This window comes from Dipodomys spectabilis, unplaced genomic scaffold, assembly GCF_019054845.1.
Source record: "Dipodomys spectabilis isolate Male_0828 unplaced genomic scaffold, ASM1905484v1 ptg000141l, whole genome shotgun sequence".
Taxonomy (NCBI): Eukaryota; Metazoa; Chordata; class Mammalia; order Rodentia; family Heteromyidae; genus Dipodomys; species Dipodomys spectabilis.
Genome location: NW_024870818.1, coordinates 305,181 through 325,763, shown reverse-complemented (window position 1 = coordinate 325,763; position 20,583 = coordinate 305,181). Strand labels below are relative to the sequence as shown.

The following is a 20,583-nucleotide window of genomic DNA, read 5'->3' as shown; positions in this document are numbered from 1 at the left end:
ATATTTCCCTATACAAATACTAGTAATAAAAAAGTTTCAATAACAAATAAAAATGCTCATAACATAATAGGGTATCAGATAAAAACTAGTTCCACATTAAGATATACTATGTATATCTACACAAATGAGTATACATAAGATGTACTCTGTATATTAGTCTATGTATCTGCATGCCTAACACATGAATAATATATATAGGCATACCCATCAGCCATATACAAAGGTAAATATTTCAATATAACAGGAGTTATCTCTGAATTATGATATTTGACTAAATCTTTTTCATGACTTCCAACTTTTCTATAACGAATACAGATTATGCTTAAAATGATAAAAAAAATACAAACTATTATATGTCATATCAAAGGGAAAAGGCACTTTCCTCTCCTTTTTCACACTCAATATGTAACACTTCTATAATCAGATATATAGAGTTTTCTCTCTACACACCAAGCAAAGCAGACACCAACTAGGCATCCTATAATTCAACTTAGCTCTAACACTGTCCAACTGAACACAGCATCAGATCCCACCGTTTAAGGGATTAGACCCACAAGATTACTTCCAACTTCGAACCCCAGTGGCAAGCCTCAAGTTGTGATTTGGGCTTCAGGCCAACCAACTATAATCAGTGCCCATGCTTTTCTCCCTGGATCTGATAATTTGCTAGAATATCTTAATAGAACTCCCCTTATTTATACTTGCTAGTTTATTATAAAGAAGATTACAAAGGGTACAGATGAGTAGGAAGACGAGGAGATGGTAGGACAAATACAGAGGAGAGCTCAGGGTCTCCTTGCATTGTCTGGTGTTGCACTTGCTCATCTCCCAAGGGTCAGCCACCAGAGCACATAAAAGCTGATTATTCAAGAATGTTTGCTTTTCATGTTGTTTTGTTTTGGTTGTTATGTTGTTTTGTAGTGCTCAGGATGATGTACCCTTAGGTCACTTGTGCTTCCAACCAAAGTGGATTTTAACATTATTCTTCTACTCACAAAGAGAAGTGAATAACCTAAACATCTTCCACTTTGCTACAGTGGTTTCCAGGAGAATGTCTTGGAAATTAATTATTTTAGGTGCCTAAACCCTAACTAACCTATTAGAACACTACGGACCTTAACAGAAGCTGTCATGGTTTAGCGTAAATAGCAGCAAAAGGCAATGTCCATGAACCAGGTCCATGACAAGCTTTTGATAAATAATCATGAGAAATCAGAATAGGATTGTCTTATTACAACATATATATAGATATACATACATATATGTTGTATATGTATATCTATATATATGTTGTATATGTATATATATATTTGTATATAATATTTGTATGATTGTATAGAAATATATTTATATAATATTTATATGTGTATATATAAATATATATCCATATATTATATATATTTATATAAAGAAGCCAGAAGATAGAGGCTGCAACATACACACACACACACACACACACACACACAAAGAAGCCAGAAGATAAGAGGCTGCAGATTCAACTCAGCAGTACAGCACATGCCTAGCAAAAGCAAGGTGTAGGTTCAATCCCCAGCATTACCAAAGTCTATAAATAAATAAGCTAGATTCTGGTCAAATAGGGACAAGTAGAATAATAATTTTAATTTGCTGATTATTTATTCTGTGTCAGGCACTATGCTAAATTCTATGCATACATAATCTCTTTAACCCTTAAAATACACCAGGGTAATTAAGGAATATTATTCGCACTTATATTAAGATAAATGAGACACAAGAGCAATTAGGAAATTTGTCCTAGATCACACAAACAATTAATAAACTAGGATTTGAATTGCCTATGTACCTCTAAAGCCAATGCCTTGTTCTAGTACATTCTTCTCAAGTCTAGAGATTCAGAATCATTAAGACCTTATTGAGAAAACCTGGAAAATGCCTCATTCGTTCTTTATAGTTCCTCAATGGTCCATTAACTAAATGCTCGTGCTATCCACCTGTTTTCTAGCTGATGATTAGCAGCATCCCATTCAGAATTAGCATTCTAGTTTGAGTATTACTCATAGAATCTCTCTATATACAAGAATCTGTTCTGTGTGCAAGCAGAAACTGAGGAAAGCCATGTCTCTATCTTGACTCTAACAGAAGAAACACAGCAGCAATACAAAAACCATTTTTCTCATCCCCATTGAAACTGACCAAAAATTCCAGTGATGAGTGTGAGATCATGTCCTTTAAGCTTTCAATTATCTTCTCTGATTTCCAATGTCTAATCATTATCTTGAAAAAATAATTTCAGTGGACCTGATCTCCTGAAAGTTTGAGAGCATTTCAAAACAAATGTCTTCATGCCATCTTTGGAAATTACTAGATTTCACTCTTAAGAAACTCAGCAGAGGGGCATCCCTCAAAATGATAATTAAGGAGAAAAAAAAACTCTGCCCAATTTGTAGTGAACTTTATAAGATTCCTATCACTGTGACAAAATATGTGATATAATCAGCGCAACAGAAAAAATATTAGGTTTTTCTCACAGTATTAGAGTTGGCTGATTTCAACCAGTATTTTGTTGCATCTTAGACTATAGTAAGGCACATCAAGAAAGGAGTTTAGGGAAGAGGAAGACATTTCATCTTGGACAGTAAGTAAAACAGAAAGAAGCTGTGTTCCAAATATCGGTACTTCCCAGAAGACAGAACATCATGGTATGGAGCACTAGTAGAGCACATGTGCTTAGTTCATGGCAGCCAGAAAACAGAGTGCAACGGATATAGAGTCCCAATATTCTCCTTCAGGGAACTTTCAATGATCCTCCTAAATCTTCTACCACCTCTCAATTGCACCAAACTCAGAACAAAGCCTTAGAAAAAAGGGGCCGTTAGGGGAGATTACTAAAATTAATACAAAGTAGAGGACATAGAAGTAAAATAAAAGTTGGAAAATTTAAAAGTAACATGACATTTTAAAACAAAGAAAAAAGAATTTTAATTATTTGTAAATTAGCAATTAACTATTAGAGTATATGTAGATTCAGGAACTCTTCTTGCCAGACACCATAACTCATGACTATAACTGTAGATACTCAGTAGGCTGAGATCTGAGGATCACAGTTCAAAGCCAACCTGGGCAAGGAAATCCATGAGACTGTTATCTCCAATTAACCACCAGAAAACTGGAAGTGGCACTGTGGCTCAAAGTGGTAGAGCACTGGCCTTGAGCTGAAGAGCTCAGGGACAGTGCTCAGGCCCCGAGTAAGCCCCACAACTGACCAAAAAAAAAAAAAAAAAAAAAGAATCTCTTCTTGTGAATGACTTAAGTAAAACCTAAGCCTACTGAAGACAAAAATCTAATTGTAAATCATGAATATTATATAATTTCCTTTTCTGTAAGAAATAGGTCCTAAGAAAATTATTCATAAATAGAAAATTGCCACAAGTTTAAACTTTGGTCTGTGCAGTGTCAATTAATTCATATGTCAAACATAGGTCAATTATTTTATTACCAACAACAGAAAAAAAATCTATTGCGGGGCTGGGAAGGTAGCTTAGCGGTAGAGTGCATGCCTTGCAAGCATGAGGCCCTGGGTTCGATTCCTCAGCACCACATAAACAGAAAAAGCTGGAAGTGACACTGTGGCTCCAGTGGTAGAGCGCTAGCCTTGAGCTGAAGAGCTAAGGGACAGCACCCAGACCCAGAGTTCAGGCCCCGACAGGCAAAAAAAGAAAAAAAACTATTGGATACAAAAGAGAATTTTTTGGTCTTTCTAACAGGAATACTATTGTTTTTCTTCCTTTAAAATAAGCTTATTACAGATTTTCTTATATAGCTCACTTATACACAAAAAAACCAACACAAAATCCACAAAGGATCAGCTTAAATAGAAAACACATTTTTCTTCCTAACATTGCCTAAAGCAATAACACAGGTCAGAACATGACATGTGTGTGTATATATGTGTGTGTACTACACACATGAATGCACATGTGCACTCATGTATTTATGAACAACTCATGTTACCTCCTTTTTCTTGGAGGATTTTGCTTTTGTAGAAATTAAATACAATCCGAGAACTAATTCTGCTAGACATATGCACTAAACACAAGAAATGGTTGATATTAGCTTGAAATCTTACAAACACTTAGAAATTGCAGAGTAATAATGAGCCAGGTATTGTGTCATGTGCTTATAGTCCCAGTTCTAAAGTTGGGGTTGGGAAGAAGAGATTGAAGGATGAAAGTTTGAGGTCAGCCTAGGCAAAAGTGAGAGAGAGCTTATCTCAAAAACAAGCCAGGTTTCCCATGTAATTGTAACCCCTATGTATTTTCACAATATTAAAAAAAAAGCCAGGCATGGTGGTGCAAGACTGTAATTCTAATTATAAAAGAAACGAAAATAGGAGAATTGAAGCTCAAGAATGATCCAGGAAGAAGTATGAGACTCTATCTGAAAAGTAAACTAAACCCAAAATAACTTGGGTACCTTAAATAATGAGATGCTTACTTAGCACAAAGCTCATGATCGCCAATACAATACAATGGCTATCAGAAAAATAATTTTAAAAATGTAAAACTTACTGTGCAATATTACCTTAAATTTTCTTCTATTTATGTATTCACATTAGGCTAGAATAAATATCAATATTTCACTATAAATATGATCTAAATGAAAAATTGTTGAAATTAAGACCTAAGCCTTTTGCTAAGCAGAAGCTCCTCATTTACTTTTATCCCTTAGCATACTAGACACAAAGAAAAGGAAAGAAAATTGAAAAAAATATTTGAGCTGGGCACTAGTGGTTCATACCTGTAATCCTAGAGACTCAGGAGGCTAAGCACTGAAGATCATAGTTTGAAGTCAGCACAGGCAGGAAAGGCCATGAGAATCTCATCTCCAACAAACTACTCAGAAAAATCTGTGTCACTGTGGCTCAACCGATAAAGCCAGAGTGTTAGCCCTGAGCAAAAGAAACTCAAGGACTATGCCCAAGCCCTGAGTTCAAGGCCCAGGACAAGCACTAAGCAATAGGGAAAAAAAAAAATCTGAAGTTTATCTTTCTTACTAATCACTTCCTTCTAGAAAATGTAAATATATATTTTCCTAAATTTGATCTCAAAATATTTTTGTACCATAGGAAGCTGGAAATACAACTTTATTAAACAACTAATAGGAATTGATTGGTAATCTATGTAACAGATTAATACCAAGAACTCAGCATACAACACCAACCCTACTAACTACACACATGGAGGTCACAATGTTATCAGGGAAGCAAGGTCGGCATAGCTCCAGTAATTAGTGAACAATGTAAGACTAAATGTGCTGTTATATAAAACAAACTATAGGTAAGGTAGAAGTTCAGAAGAAAAGAGGCATTAATCATTGTGGGCCAAAATTACTAGAGGAACTGCAGAGGCTCACCTGTTAACTTTTGCACGGTCATAAATAGCCTTGGATCTTGTTATTATACCATTTGTGACTCAGTGGTTCTGGGACAAACCTGAGGCCATTCTAAGCAATTCTCACGTGATGCACAAGTTCTTTTGCTGCACACCACACTTTGAACAGTGAAGATAAGATCAAGGGAAGGGTTTAAACACAAAAAGTAGCAGGCAAAGAGACACGCCTATTGGTGCACTTAGAAGCCATGTGAACACTTAGAAAAAGTAGTTCCATGGTAAAATAAATACACCTACATTTTCCATGAGTTTCTTGCCAATGAGATGACAAGTCCCCAGATCCTGCTTTCTCTAACATTGTCACCTGGATTATTAATACTACACTAGACCAAAAGAGTCCTTTTATATCCATGTGAAATACACCAATCATTTTTTTCCAGTAGACTGCAAGATAGGAAAAGCTCTGTTGAAATGAAAATTTTCTTATGTTGGGAACTGAATTAAAATGAGTAATGTTCATTTTCTAATAAGGGCTTTGCAATCTAGTTGACTTCTTTTCTATTTATTATTTTACAAATTGCTCCAAAAATTATTTAAAACTTTAATGTTTTAAATTCTGGTATGTCATTCCTAAACAATCAAAGGACATTTTCAACTCTGGCCACAATATCCTGGTTAAATAACCACTCTCTAAAGAACTATTCACATCTGGGACATTTCAGGCATTCCTAGACAAGCATTTAGCTTGGCTAACCTAAGTACTATTAAGAATTGTAAAATTTTTTAAGATTTTACTTTTACTTCAAAATAAAGAAATTTATAATTGTCTGAGGCAGTGTTTGAAAGTGTTTTTAGTTAAACTTATGGTGACAGAGTGAAAGATTGGATCCTGCTGCTTGAAGAAGAGTCAAGGACAAACTTTAAAATCAATCCATCTTCCTGGTATTCATAAAAGAAAAAAACACACACAGATGATTGTGAAATTCTATTATGGCCAGGGGAAAGAAAGTTATTAACCCTGGATGAGATATTTTGGGGTGGCTCGTGGTTTTCGACTTTTTTTTCTCTTCCTACAAGGTTTCACATAGGCAGTAACGGAAACAGCTTTTTCAAATTGCCTTTATGAAACTCACAGTCATTATTTCCGGATAGACATAGGCAGATGGGATTTTTGGTTCCGGAAATGATCAATGAGGAGGTTGAGCTCACTGCTAAGCAGTGCCTGCAAAAAGTTCAATATTCAGAAATCAGTCCTGTTCTAAAACTGGTAACCTGCTCCACTCCAGTCTTCCTCGTGAACATCACAGGATAAACTACTGGGCTGAATTCTTGGCAGGTGCCCCTTTATGGTGGTGAGCTGCCTTTTCAAGCAACAAGATAATTTCTCGGCTCCAGTAACTTGCCCAGGCTTTATCTTTAACATTTACACCTTGGCTTCATTTCTTAAGTCTAAAATCTACACTATAGGACTCTCTTAAGACTAGATCTAAGCTCAACAACTGAACTGAAACAAGACTGATCCAGTTGGAGGCCAGCAAAAAGGGAAGTAAATAGGTTGGCCTAGAAGGTAGAGAATTGAAGAAACAAAATAAAGGTTGAATTGGAATCCAGAAATATAAGCTACAAAAAACTTCTTATTTCATATAAGAAATATAAATATAATACATAGGTCAGCTAGTAAATAGAAAAAAGATTTCATATGCCAGCAGTGCCTACTCTATAAATTGTGTAACATTCAAAAGTGTCACTAAAATATTTTCACTTGACTCCATCTTGGGATTCTATTACATTCTATTTTGACATTTATGAAGTATTATTCCTATAATTTGTCATTAATAAAACCTTCCTAAGTCGTTCATAATTAGGTGTGGTGTTCTAAGTTCACAACAACCATAGTGCCAAAGAGTGGCAAACAACATTTAAAAACAAAGTTTTATGTAGCTGACATTTCTCTACCTAAATTCATGACTCTAACAACAACAAAACACCCAAGTGCTAGTTGTTCATGTCTGTTATCCTAGCTACTCAGGAATCTGAGATCTGAGGATCATAGTTCAAAGCCAGTTTGTGCAGAAAAGTCTGTCAGATTCTTTTGTTGTTGTTGTTCTGGTCGGTTGTGGAGCTTGAACTCTGGACCTGGGCGCTGTCCTTGAGCTCTTCAGCTCAAGGCTAGCACTCTACCACTTGAGCCACAACATCATTTCTGGGTTTCTGGTGGTTAATTGGAGATAAGAGTCTCACCTACGTTCCTGCCAGGGCTGGCTTTGAACCTTGATCCTCAGATCTCAGCCTCCTGAGTAGCTAGGATTACAGGCGTGAGCCACAAACACCCAGCTATGTGAGACTCATCTTCAATTAACTACCAAGAAGCTGCAAGTGCAGATATGGCTCAAGTAGTAGAGTGGAAAAGCTAAGAGACAACCCAGGCTCCAAGTGTCCATACTGGCACAAAAAATTTTAAAAGAAGGAAAAGGAGAAGGAAGAAGGAAGGAGAAGAAAGAAGAAGGAAGGAGGAGGAGGAGAGTCACACCTCTACTTCTGGACTTTTTTTCTGATGAATTGGACATTTCAACATTTCTGTCTGTCTGGCATGGAACCATGATCCTCATTTCTGTCTGTCTGGCATGGAACCATGATCCTCAAATCTTAGCCCCCTGAGTAGCTATGATTACAGGTGTGAACTACTGGCACCCAACTTAGTTTTTAATTTTTTTAGTAAAAAGATTACAGACTTACTAATATTATCTAGCCCAAGGAAAGGAAGTATACTCAAAGCATAAATAATGAAGCAGAAAAGTCAAGGGCTGGCATTACAACAGAGCCATCTGCAGACACTGTAACTGAATGGTTGGTTGCTTGGGTTTCAAGGCACTCAGCATCAACACATGTTGATTCCAATGGTCTGCAATCTATTTGCCTAATTCTACTTCTTTCTGTTTGGGATTCAGCATGCTCATCATTGTTTCTAGCCCTTCCTGGTTCTGCACACACGGCAAATTCTTAGTTCCTATCTTCAAGGGAGAAGAGGATTTGGCTCCTAAAGTTAAATGCCCACTTCCAATCCAATCATTTCTTCCTGTGCAAGATCACCCATCTGTACTCCATTACTAGACAGCACAAAGCAGTTATTCTGTTGACATTTAGGATGGATACTAGTAAGACTTTTGGAAAAAAAAAATTCTCTCCCAGTCCTCTACCTTGTGGGAGTTGGAACTCTGTAAACAAAATGCAAATATGATCATATATTTTGTTGTGGTGTTTGCTTGACACAGCCATTCATCCAGTAGCCAGTACCATTGTAATATCAGGAGGCCATGGCTTGAAGAGAAGATCCTTAGTCACTCCCTATATTTAATTTTTGTAATTATCATCTCCAAGTTCATTATTTATGTAATATACTTGTCTTAGTTGGGCTCATGAAAAAGTTTTTAGCCATATTTATCTCATGCTATTGTAAAACACAACGGAGAGGGGAATGTTGACTCCGTATCCATTAATTTGTTGTGATATTTACATGCATAAGCCACAGCACCTACAAAGAATTGCTTTATTCCCCTCCCTAGGCCTACCTGGTATTGCCTCAACAAATCCCCCAACTCCACAATACCGGAATGTAAGGAATGTGTGACTTCAGTTGCAAATTCAGTAAAGATCCGCTATTGTGTAATGTCCCTTTCTCCTCACGTGACCTTGGGGCGGCGGGGGGTCGCGGGGGGGGGGACGGCCACCCCCGCCACTCCCACACATCTTTCTAACCCTAGTGACTCCAGACTCCCCCAGCTAGTGCAGTCAGGTGCCAGGGGCGGAAGGGAGCTCGCCCAGGCCCCGTCGGCCCCGCCTCTCCTCCGGAAGCAGCCAATCAGCAGCAGCCTCTTGCGCGCGCGTCCTAACCGGCCAAGATGGCGGCGTCCGTTGGCGCCTAGTCCCGTCTGTACTGTTGCTACTTCATTTCTGCTCTTGCAAAAATATGATCCGAACGGCCGGTGGAGGGTGGACATCGGAAGGATGAGTCGGCGGCGGAAATATGGGGACAGCCCCTCCCTCAAGAACGCGCCTCGCCCAACGGTGGCGGCCGAAGACGGCAGCTGGGTGGCCGAGCCCCGGCGGCGGCGCCTGCGATCGTCCCGGGGCTCGGGGCTCAGCCCGGCGGGAGCGGCGTCGCCCGGGTGTGCGGTGGCCGCCGCCGCCGCTCGCTGCGGCCCGGGCCCGGCCGAGGGTGAGGCGAGGGCCGCGGGTGCCCGGGCCCGGCGCGGCCGCCCCACAGCACGGCCGTGCCCCGCCGAGTCGGGGGGGGGGGGGCGGGAGGGCGGGGCCTGCGCGACCCCGGGGCCCAGCGTGACCCCCCACGGCCTCGGCGTGACCCCACGCCGCCCCCCCCATCGTGAGCACGGCGGGGCCAGGCTTCCGCTCGTGGCTCCCGGGGGGTGACTTGCGTGGGGGAGCGCGGGGGGTTCGGGGCGGCGGCCCCCCTCACCGGTGACCCCCCCCCCCCTCACCGGTGACCCCCCACACACACACCCGAAGGTGGCCCGGGGCTCCGCCGTTCCCGTTGGCTTCTCGTGCCCCGGCCTGCTGCGGAATGGGGCTGGGGTGAAGGTGAAGCTGGGACTTGTGTCCTCTCGGTGTGGTCCCGCCCCGTCCCGAGAAACCGGAAGTGCCCGGGCGTCCCGTTCTCAGAGTGGGGACACTTAGGGCCCTTTTCATCCTCCGGGGTGTGTGGTGGTCCACTTAAATGCAGTAAGAACAGAACTCGCGGGGGGGGGGGGGGGGGGGGGAGCCTTTGCCTAGCGTGTGGCTCTGGTGACATGCCTTTAATCTACACCCATAAAGGGAACTTGGGTTTGCTCACGTACGTGGGTGTGTATACACCCACACAGACACACCTGCATATCCATGTGTATCTATACATTTAACATGATTCTAGACAAAAACTAAAACAGGAAAAGGATCACGAGTTCCTTTTGGAAGCAGTGTAGGTTGGATAGGGTTCGTGAAAGGGGGCTAAAAGATCTTAAGATACATTTTATTTCTGAAATGTTATCCATAAGTGATAAGTGGTTAGGTTGTATCATACATTAATCGGGCTACCAAATTACATATGCTTTCTATTTACAGTGTTAAAGGTTAAGGCAGATTTTAAGGTAAAATAACTGTTGTTAATTTTCTTGAGGAGTAAACGTTGGCCTATAAGAGGTAATCTAGTTTAAGCTCTTAGGTGACTAACGTTAAAGTATTATATAGTCATGTTTTAAAATGCAGTAATTGTTATTTTAATCATTTTATATAGAAAGATATGAAACGCCAGGGAGAGTGCTGAAAGTGGATATATTACCTTGTACCTTCAATTCTCCAACGGATCCAGATGGACAGAACGATATCTTTTGGGATCAGAATTCTCCATTGACAAAACAGTTAGGTAATTTGTTATCCATAGTTTTATGTGCATACATTTTTGATACCTGATTAAGATTTAACTATAAGATTTCAGATGAGTAACTTCAGCAACTTTTATACAGGATACTTTTTGACTGTTATTTTATCTCTGATAATGCATGCGATGTCAGTGCGTAGTTATATGAGTGCCACTAATTAAAATCATTTTCTAAAAAGTGACATAATTTAAATTTGGGGGGGCTCTGGAATTTATAGAAATGTCTTTTGTTTCTTTAGGTAAAGGAAGAAGAAAACAGATTTACATCACAGATACTGATGAGATATCACATATTGTTAATCGTATTGCTCCTCAGGTAAATGTCACTAGTTTTATAGTTTATTTTAAAACAGTAAAAAAAAGTTGTGTGAACTACTTGTCTGTTTATTTATATAAAAAATATGTTTTGCTTTGAATAATTCTCTTTTTCCAATACAGGGCAACAAAGCTGACTTACCTTTTCTGTTTCTGAAGAGCATGTTTTGAGAAAAGGGACTTTATATAAAACTGGCACTTGCGTAATCCCTCAATACCCATGTGCAATTGGTTCTAGAACCCCCATGGATATTAAAACCTGAAGATACTGAAACACCCTATGTGAAACTATAGTTTTTGTAGTAACCTATGCATATCCTCCCATACTCTTTATTATTTTGCAGCTTTGGGAATCAAACCCAGGGTATCACACATGCTAAGTCAAGAGCTCTACCATTAAGCTATATATCCTAGCCCTGCCCATATGCTTCAAGACAGCTTTATATTGCTTATACATGGTGCAACGTAAATAGTTACTATGTTGTACTGTTTAGAGAATACTAACCAGGAAAGTTTGTACATGTTGTGTGCAGATTTGAACGATTCTGAGTATTTTCAGTCTGTGGTAGGTTGAATCCTTGGATATGGAACATGCAGATACAGAGTATCAGATTCATGTATTTTCCTACGTTTTAGATTTTTTTTTTTACAGTCGTGATTTTTGATAGAGCTTAAAGCTTATTTTTGTCTTTAATGTTATACATGTAAGCATTGTTAACATAGTATTTTTGTTATTAATAACAGTAACAATACTTTGGTCATGCTTTTGTTATTAGTGTGTACTTACTATGTATAGTACAACATTTCCTTATTGAAAATGCTCTTAATACTCTCTAACTTACAGAATCACCAAGAAATGCATTAAATTGGTAAAAGCCCTAAATATAGACATCGTCTTCAGAACTTCTTCTGTTGAGAGACTCTAGGCAAATCACTTAACTCTTAAACCTCAGTTCATTCAGCCATAAACTATTACCTTATTGTTTTCATTGTATTATTATATAGATTAAAAATATAATGTAAGATTAATTATGACAGTTTATTTGCTGTAATACAACCATCTTCAAAACATTTTTTTCATTTCATTTCTCATTTTTTATTTCATTTCTTGAATTTAAGATAGCAGTATAAGTTTGTCATTTAATACAAAGGAATCTAGTAACTAATATTTATCATACAAAACCTGTTATTCTTACAAAGCATGAAATTGTGCTAAGCTTTTCTTTCTTTTTTTTTTTTTTCCTTATTTAGAAATACATTACATCTGAAATACATCTAAAAATACAGTACATCTGATTTTTGCTTAAGTATCTTCTCTGAAGAAATTGTGGCGATTTCCTTTACATGTTCTTAGGATAGTTACTATCTGGTGACCATAAACAGGATGGCACTGGTTATGAGACATTACAATATCCAGTAGAGAAGACAGGAATGAAATGTTTCTTAGCTATAAAATATACAAGAATTACAACTTGCACAGCCAAAACAACTCTCTTGCTGCTAGCTTTACATCCCATTCTTGACATGTCATAAACATTCATTTTATGTACATTTCATTAGTTAAGTAGCATTTGTGATATACTACTTACTCCGTAAGTTAACAGTAGATCTTCATTAATTGTGGGTTTCATATGAAAGAAGCATAATAAAATGTGTTTGGGCAGGCCAACCTAAATAGTGATAAAAAAAAAAAAGAAAAGGTAGATAGTTAAGTAAATTGTTAGATCCTTTACCTACAAAGAATAGCTCACATGAAAAAATGGCAACAGTACCCAAGTCAATGACTTCTGTACAATTTTAAAAGGAAAATAAATGAAATTAGTTGTTTGTAAATAGTACCTTCAGCTGAGCATTTTTGCATCATGTAAATCTTTGACAGTATATGTATTTGTTATTTGGTGGTACTGAGTTTGAACTCAGCCTCATACTTGCTAGCCATGCCTCTCTATTAGCCACTCTGTTACTCTGTTTCTACTTGCATTAGCTACTTTTTTTTTCCTTTTTTTTTTGTCGGTTGTGGGGCTCGAACTCTGGGCCTAGGCACTTTCCCTGGGCTCTTCAGCTCAAGGCGAGGCTAGCGCTCTACCTCTTGAGCCACAGCACCACTTCTGGTTTTCTAGTGGTTTATTGGAGATCAGAGTCTCAAGGACTTTTCTGCCCAGACTGGCTTTGAACAGCCATCCTCAGATCTCAGCCTCCTGAGTAGCTACTGGCACCTGGCTATATTGGCTACCTTTCATATAGAGTCTTGGTTTTTCTTGAATTTTTGTCTGTTTTTAATGCTCTTGCTGGCCAAGACCATGATCTTCCCATTTGTGCTTCCTGGCATAACAAGGTCTCACCACCACACTTACCAATAATACTTTTCCTGTATCTGGAATGACAGGCCTAGGCCTTTGTGCTTAGACATTGCTTGAAATAGAGTCCTTTTTATTTATTTATTTATTTATTTTGCCTGAGGTAGCTTTGAACATTAATTCTCTAGATCTTTGCCTCTTAAGTAGCTAGAATTACAGGCATGAGCCTGTAGTGCCCAGGCCTACAAGCTTTTTGGAAAGTTTGTCATGTTCTCACAACGACAAATATTTGTGTTGTTTATTTTTAGGTAAGTGCTATCTTTAAATCCTTATTCAGTTCCCCCTTCAAAGATGGGATTTAAAAAAAAATCTGTACATCTATTTTAGATAGTCAATACCACTGCAGTAACAATTTTATGGATTGTTACTTTTTTTAGATGATATATATCTCTTTTCTCCCCACATAGTATACACTTTAGATGAACTGAAATAATATGTTTAGATAGTTTAAACAGCACCTAGATAGTAGTTTGAAATCAGTCTGTTACGTAGTTACTGATAAATTAAAACACAAGCCATATACAAAAATACATAGGACTCTTGTGTCATAATTTAATTTTCTGAAATTGAATGGATTTAAAATTACTTAAAAGTGAAAAGACTCCATTCAATAGTTAATGTTTTTTTTAATTCCAGATTGTTGTTGAAACACAAAATACTGAGTCCAAAATAGAAATTACTGATTTTATTGAATATATTGAGAAACCAAAGTCAAGTATTTTCAAGTGAAAATTAAGGAAACAGCTTCTTGATTCATAGAGGATTTTGAAGTATCCAATTAATAGGGTTCTTTTCACCATCTAGTAGATAAATACAAAAGGGCATTTTCTTTGTGTCCAGCATAGTATTAGAGGTGTTCTTAAACTTTATTGTGACAATTGAAGAAAGTAATTTTTCTTTAGTAAATTCCTCAATACACAAATAGTATTAAATACACATTTCATGAGTAATTTATTTTTATTTTTTTCTTGCAGTCCTGAAATTGAACTGTGGGTCTAGGCTCTATCCCTTAGCTTCTTTTTGCTCAAGGCTTGTGCTTTACTACTTAACCCACAGAGCCACTTGTTTATTTCTGAGTAGTTTATTGGATGTAAGAGTCTCATGGACTTTCCTGCCCTAGCTGGCTACTAACTGTAATCCTCATATCTCAGCCTCCTGAGTAGCTAGGATTTTAAGTGTGAACCACTGGCACTGGGGTGAATAATTTAGTTTTAAAACCTTCATTTTGAATATTTTGTATTGCCTGAAACTTAAATGGCTCGTATAACCACTTATCAGTGTTTTTTAGTCTCTCATTGGTTTTGAGTATATTGACTAGCATCATCAGAATTTATTGCTTTAGAAAAATAATTCACAGTAGGTTTAATTTTCTTATTTTGCTTTCGAATCCTGGTGCTTTTTTCTTCTCTCTTCGAAAGGATGAAAAACCAATAACAGACTCCATGCTGGGTGTGTGGATTGGTGAAACTGCTATTCCTTGTACTCCTTGTGTAGCAAAAGAAAAATCAAGAGGAAAAATCAGCTGCACAAAGTGAGTTTAGACCTTTCACCTTTTGTGAGTTTCACTAAAGCCAATAATTTAATAACAATGTTTTGATTTTGTGAATACATCAAAATAGTAAAATTTTCTTGGCTTTGCCATGTGAACTTTTGGAGTTAGAATAATGGTGTTAAAATTTTGGGAGTTCTAACAGGACCAAAATATATTAAATAACAACTGAATATTTATAATTAGTCCTAGAGCATTTCTTAGTTACAATTTTTACATATTGTTTAATAGGTTAAGAACAAAAAATCGAGAAAAAGAACTTATGAAATTAGCCAAACAATTTGACAAAAATATGGAAGAGCTAGATGTGATTCAAGAGCAAAGCAAAAAGAATCATGATTTTATACAGACAGCTTCTGAAATGGAGACTTTATATAAACGTGAAGATCATATGAAGTCATTATGTGGTACAATTCCCAAAGCAGATAATGCTATAATAAAGAAAGCAGTAAATGAAAACATCAGGATACCTGTGGAAAATGATCAAAACAGCAGTCAGAAGCCATTTGACCACAATGCTGAAGCAGCCTTAAATGCCATTTTTGATGGTTCTACTCAGAAATGTAGTGGGCAGTTGAGCCAAGGTATGTCAGAGGCTCTTGTGAACAATAATATTACTTGTGGAAAGCAATGTGCTTCGAGAGAGGAAAAAATTACTAATGAAACGTTGGTCAAAGAAAAACTGCTAAATAAAATCCCAGTATCACTTATTTCTAAGGTAGATATTCCCAAAATGACAAAATCATATGTGACTCCCTCTTCTGAGGATCCAAAAGTTTCTAATGAATACACTGGTGTGTATACTGCTAGTGATTTTGAGGATGATTGGGAAAATTTACTGGGTAATGAACCTTTTGTTATGCAGAATGTTGAGATGCTTGAACTCTTCCCTTCTAAAACTTCCCAGGTTACCGATTCTAAGGGAACTTGTACCTTTAGTAGTAAAAATGATAAAACTATGGCAAGAAGGAATATAAATCTGGATGTCAGATTAAAAGATTCAAAATTATTACAAAACCTTCCTTCAAAGACACATAACAGAGAACTAATAGAGTCTGGCAAAAATAGATTTTTACTAAATCCAAACAATCAAGACAAAATTCAAGATTGTGCAGTTGCATCTACTCTGAGCCAAGTAAAAGAACACGGAGCCACTAACTACTCTTCTAATGGACATGCTTCTGAAAAGAAGTCTGCTTTGAACACAAGATACCCTAGTGAACAGAAAAACATTTTTAATCATTCATTTAAAGAACCTATTGATTCTTTTGGCCTTGCAGCTTTGAATAATGAAACTAATATTAGTCACCCAAATCAGACTAATACATCATCAAAGCTGAGTTCTTTCTTTGATGATTGGAATGACCCATCTCTTACCAATGAACTTATTAAAGCATGTCATCAGTTAGAAACTACCTGGGAAGCAGATGATGTGGATGATGATTTGTTATATCAAGCATGTGATGATATTGAAAGATTAAGTCAGCAACAAGAGATAATAAAGGACAACAAGATGTCAGAAAGTATTAAAATCAATAATAGTTCCAGACATGGTACCAGAAACATGTCTGTTACATCTAAACCAGGCAATCATTTGGTGCAGTCAAAACATTTGGGCAGCATGTCAGTGCAAACCTCTTCAGTGAACAATTTGCAAATAAATAAATCAATGAAAATGGAGAAAAGGGAAATTTGTGTAAATTCTCCATATTTATTGAATGCTACAAATCTGACTAGGTGCTCTGAGAACTTAAAAAACAATTATGAGATCAATAATCTGTGTGGCTCTTGGAGTAATACTGGTATTCCAATACAAGTGAATAATTCCAAATCAGGTCATACCAATAGTTCAACTTGGAATGTGAGTTCAGATCATACAGGAACAGAAATTTCTACTAATAAAAAATGGAATACTAAGCAGCTATCTCATTGGACCATAACAGATGAAGCTTATAATGGCATTAACAAACCTGCAAGATCATCAAAGTTTACATTTACAAAGAAGAAAAACTCTCAGATTCCTTCCCAATTTAATCAAAATTGTATAGCACAAAGTATGTCTGCTACCAAAACTACACAGAGTTTGGAGAAAAGGAAAACTGTCAACTCATTACTTGGAGAACCTGATTGGCAGCAGACGTTGGAACTTTCTGGAACTTTGAAACATTCTCCCAAAGGTATGTATGAGTTAATTTTCTTTAGGATGTATCATCTCAGAGATGATTGTGTATTTCAACGTAAAAACTATTCTGTGTTGTTTACCTAGAATTCTTAAAGTGATTCTTGCTAAATAATTTGCCATAGTATGCAGTTAATGTCTTATGTTTTTCAAAAAATTACATTAAATTGCTTTCCAGCCTTTGCAATGAAGTGTTCTTTAAGTGTTCGTTGAATGATTTATGAGTTATTTCCTGGAAAATTATATTTTAGATGTGTGTATTGAAGTGTTTGATTTTAATATTGTATGTGTTTATTATCATTTTTAAAACTAATTTTTCTTAACTTCAAAAGGCTATATGAAGATACAGTTGAATATGTTCATCTCAGTGTTGATCAGTCACCTTTCCATTATTCTCCATCCTGTTTCCCCTAAGGAGATTCATTTCATATTTCCTATTTTATCACACACACATACACATACACACACATATTGAGTATTCTTTCTATATTTGTCCCCTGTTCCCTTTTTCACTCATCTAACCTCTGTTACTAGCCCTATTTCAGCTTCTTGATAATTTATTTTGTTAAAATATCTGTGATTTAAAAACTTCAGGAATCTCCAACCTACTTTCAGTGGATAGTCAAACGTAATTTTTAACAAAATGGAATTTCACTTTCATGCTAGTGTTAGGGCTTGAACTCAGGGCCTTGAGTTCTTGCTTAGCTTTTTTGCTCAAGGGCACTTTACCACTTAAGTCATACCTTCACTTCCAACTTTTTGCTGATTAATCTGCGATAAGTATCTCAACTTGGTCTGATGAGACTGGCTTTGAACCTTAGATCTCAGCTTCTCTAGTAGCTAGAATTATAGGTATGAGCTACAAATTCCCAATAAAATTGACTTTTATCATATAAAAAATGTTTATCAAATAGTAACCAATCTATCAGGTTAGGGGATGTGGGTTGACCCTGAAGCGTTTTATCTGTATGTATATATTTTATCTATATGGATGTATTTGGATTCTGTGATTCAGTACACAAACCAATATGGCAAATCTGGGTAAGAAAAAAGCAAAAGTTATATCACATGTTAAAAATGAGTATATTGACAACAAAATTAATACATGCTTTTATTTTGTTTAATTTTTAGAGGAAGAGGAGAAAAATAGAAAGTATTCTCCTGAAGAAATTCAGAAGAAAAGACAGGAAGCACTGGGTCGGAGAATGGCCAAGTCACAGGCATCATCTGTAAACTGAGCTCCCACTTAATTTCTTTAATGAAATATTGATTGGAAGACTTTTGTTGATGACTATCTATGATAGGAAATACTTTATTTTTTTCTGGATTTCTCTATGAGAAATGTAATGCTGACTTTATAAAGTTTGGACTTTACATTATTATTTAATAAATCAGTATTTACAATGAAAATGAAAGCTAAATTCCTTGGATATATACGTGAAAGCAATTATATGTAAGTTTTGGAAATTCGGACAAATTAACAATTATGTACTGAGATTATACAGAAGAGAGTTTTTAAAATATGATTTGCAAAGTATCATCAAAAAATAGGTAATATGCTTAATTTTCTGCTTTAATGTTTTTCCCCTATATAAAATCTCAACCAAATTAGGAAAGACTATTTTTATAGTTTTATTTTCAGTAACTTGCTATTATATTTGTACATTATTGAATTTTAAATTAATATTTTCCATTTTTCTAGGAAATTCTTGGTAAGAACTTAAGTTTATTAGTATGCAAATTTATATTTTCAATTCTTAGTCAGAAGAAGATTAATTTCTAAAATGTAATACTGTTTTTGAAAACTGGGTTTAGAGAAAATACTGATGTAAAATATCTAGTTTAGAAAAGGAAGATAAAATATAAGATATCTAGTTGAGAAGTAGTGGATTAGCTATATAGTAGAATCATTAACATTTAGAATTAGCAGAAACTTCAGATACTATCTGAACCAATTTCTGAATTGTGTGGGTGAGAACACATTTTGATTTTTTTTTAAGTAATAGCAGTTAAAGCTGTACTGTATTAGAATAATGTTTCTGAACACCTAGATAATTAAACCATTTGCTTCCACGTATTAATGCATAAAATATTTTGATGGAATATTAATTATTTTATAGAAGAATTATAAAACCACATTAATAGCTATTGAACATTTGCTCACTATTTCTTGCTTTATTTAAAGGATTAGTATTTCCAGGATTCAGCATGGGAGTCTCTTTAGTTTTTCTGTAACTGCAATTTTCCTTTTAATTAATTCTCTTCAAACCTTTTTCTTTCTTGCCTATTTAAAATTTGAGGAGCCCATAATAGAAGTCTTAACTAGAGGGCATTAATAAGTATGCTGTATTCTTTCTAAATGGCTTAGAGAACTATATGAAACACTATGGAATGGTGGTTCCCACTATTCAGATTATCTTAGACTATGATAATGAGATAGTCTTTGCCTGTTAGGCATGTGTATTTTCATATACACAGTAGAAGAACAGATTTAGGTAACATTCTTTTTCTAAGAATGAATAATACAAAACTGAAATAATGCAGATAAGTTTTTATTTGGAAGAAAAATTGAAGTGCCTATAACCTGTGTCTCCTAAAAGTAATCCTTGCTGCTTGATATGTTAATTTATTCAGAATGGGATCATGATTATCATTTTTCCCAGGATCGTCATTATCACTTGTGGGATTCAAACACAAAGAAACACCAAATTTGTCCTTTCCTCAGAACTCATAAATGATTTTATGTAGCTGTTAATTTCATTGTGTATCTATTTTTTTTCTTGTTGGATCTAGGGCTTGAACTTGGCCTCAGCCTTGTCCCTGAGCTCCTTTTGCTCAAGGCTATAGCACTGTACGATATGAGTTAACACTTGCAGCTTTTTCTGAAATTAATTGGAGATAAGAGTCTCATAAACCTTCCTCCCCCTGCTGGCTTTAAACCATGAGCCACCAGTGCCCAGCTCATTGTGGGCTTTTTTAAAGTTCATTGCCAAATAAGGGAAAAATTATAATTAGTGGACTTATGTAATATTGTTAAATATTTAATTTACAAGGCATAGTTTTAAGCACTCTAAACATATTGATATAGTTAATGCATTTACTTCTCAAAACAATAAAGCAGGGGTGGGAAACCTTTTTTTTTCTTTTCTTTTTCTTTTTTTGCCAAAGCCATTTGGATACTTACAACATTTATCCAAAATTATCATTACAGGCAGGCTGGCTACAGCAAGCAGCCAATGTAAACCTTACATAAGTGTCCCATAGCATAATGCATGCTTTTTACAGCCCACAAGCCTGTGGGCTGGATGTTTCCCACCTCTGAATGAAATAATACTTTTAACCCTATCAAATAGCTTTCTCTGAATCACACAATTGCAATTTTT

General features: G+C 36.4%; 1 protein-coding gene across 4 annotated transcripts; it reads left to right on the top strand.

Moving 5' to 3' along the window:
• The first annotated feature begins 9,232 nt into the window (after positions 1-9,232).
• Etaa1 (ETAA1 activator of ATR kinase) lies at positions 9,233-19,951 on the top strand. 4 transcript variants are annotated; one of them, XM_042691228.1, is made up of 6 exons: positions 9,233-9,585; positions 10,657-10,785; positions 11,040-11,116; positions 14,891-15,003; positions 15,253-17,198; positions 18,332-19,951. In XM_042691228.1, exons 1-6 carry the CDS (start codon positions 9,375-9,377, stop codon positions 18,436-18,438), a joined length of 2,583 nt encoding a protein of 860 aa, XP_042547162.1. In that variant the 5' UTR covers positions 9,233-9,374; the 3' UTR covers positions 18,439-19,951. The 4 variants fall into 4 exon arrangements, with proteins under 4 accessions (XP_042547162.1, XP_042547164.1, XP_042547165.1 ...); XM_042691230.1 differs by lacking the exon at positions 9,233-9,585 and adding an exon at positions 9,874-10,106; XM_042691231.1 differs by lacking the exon at positions 9,233-9,585 and adding an exon at positions 10,002-10,081.
• Positions 19,952-20,583: the final 632 nt, after the last annotated feature.

Excerpts from the sequence above, each read along its gene's own strand:
- Etaa1 (XM_042691228.1), top strand. The coding sequence starts at position 9,375 with ATGAGTCGGCGGCGGAAATATGGGGACAGCCCCTCCCTCAAGAACGCG. Across the intron at positions 9,586-10,656 it reads CGGCCCGGGCCCGGCCGAGG|AAAGATATGAAACGCCAGGG; the intron begins GTGAGGCGAGGG and ends CATTTTATATAG. Across the intron at positions 15,004-15,252 it reads GGAAAAATCAGCTGCACAAA|GTTAAGAACAAAAAATCGAG; the intron begins GTGAGTTTAGAC and ends ATTGTTTAATAG.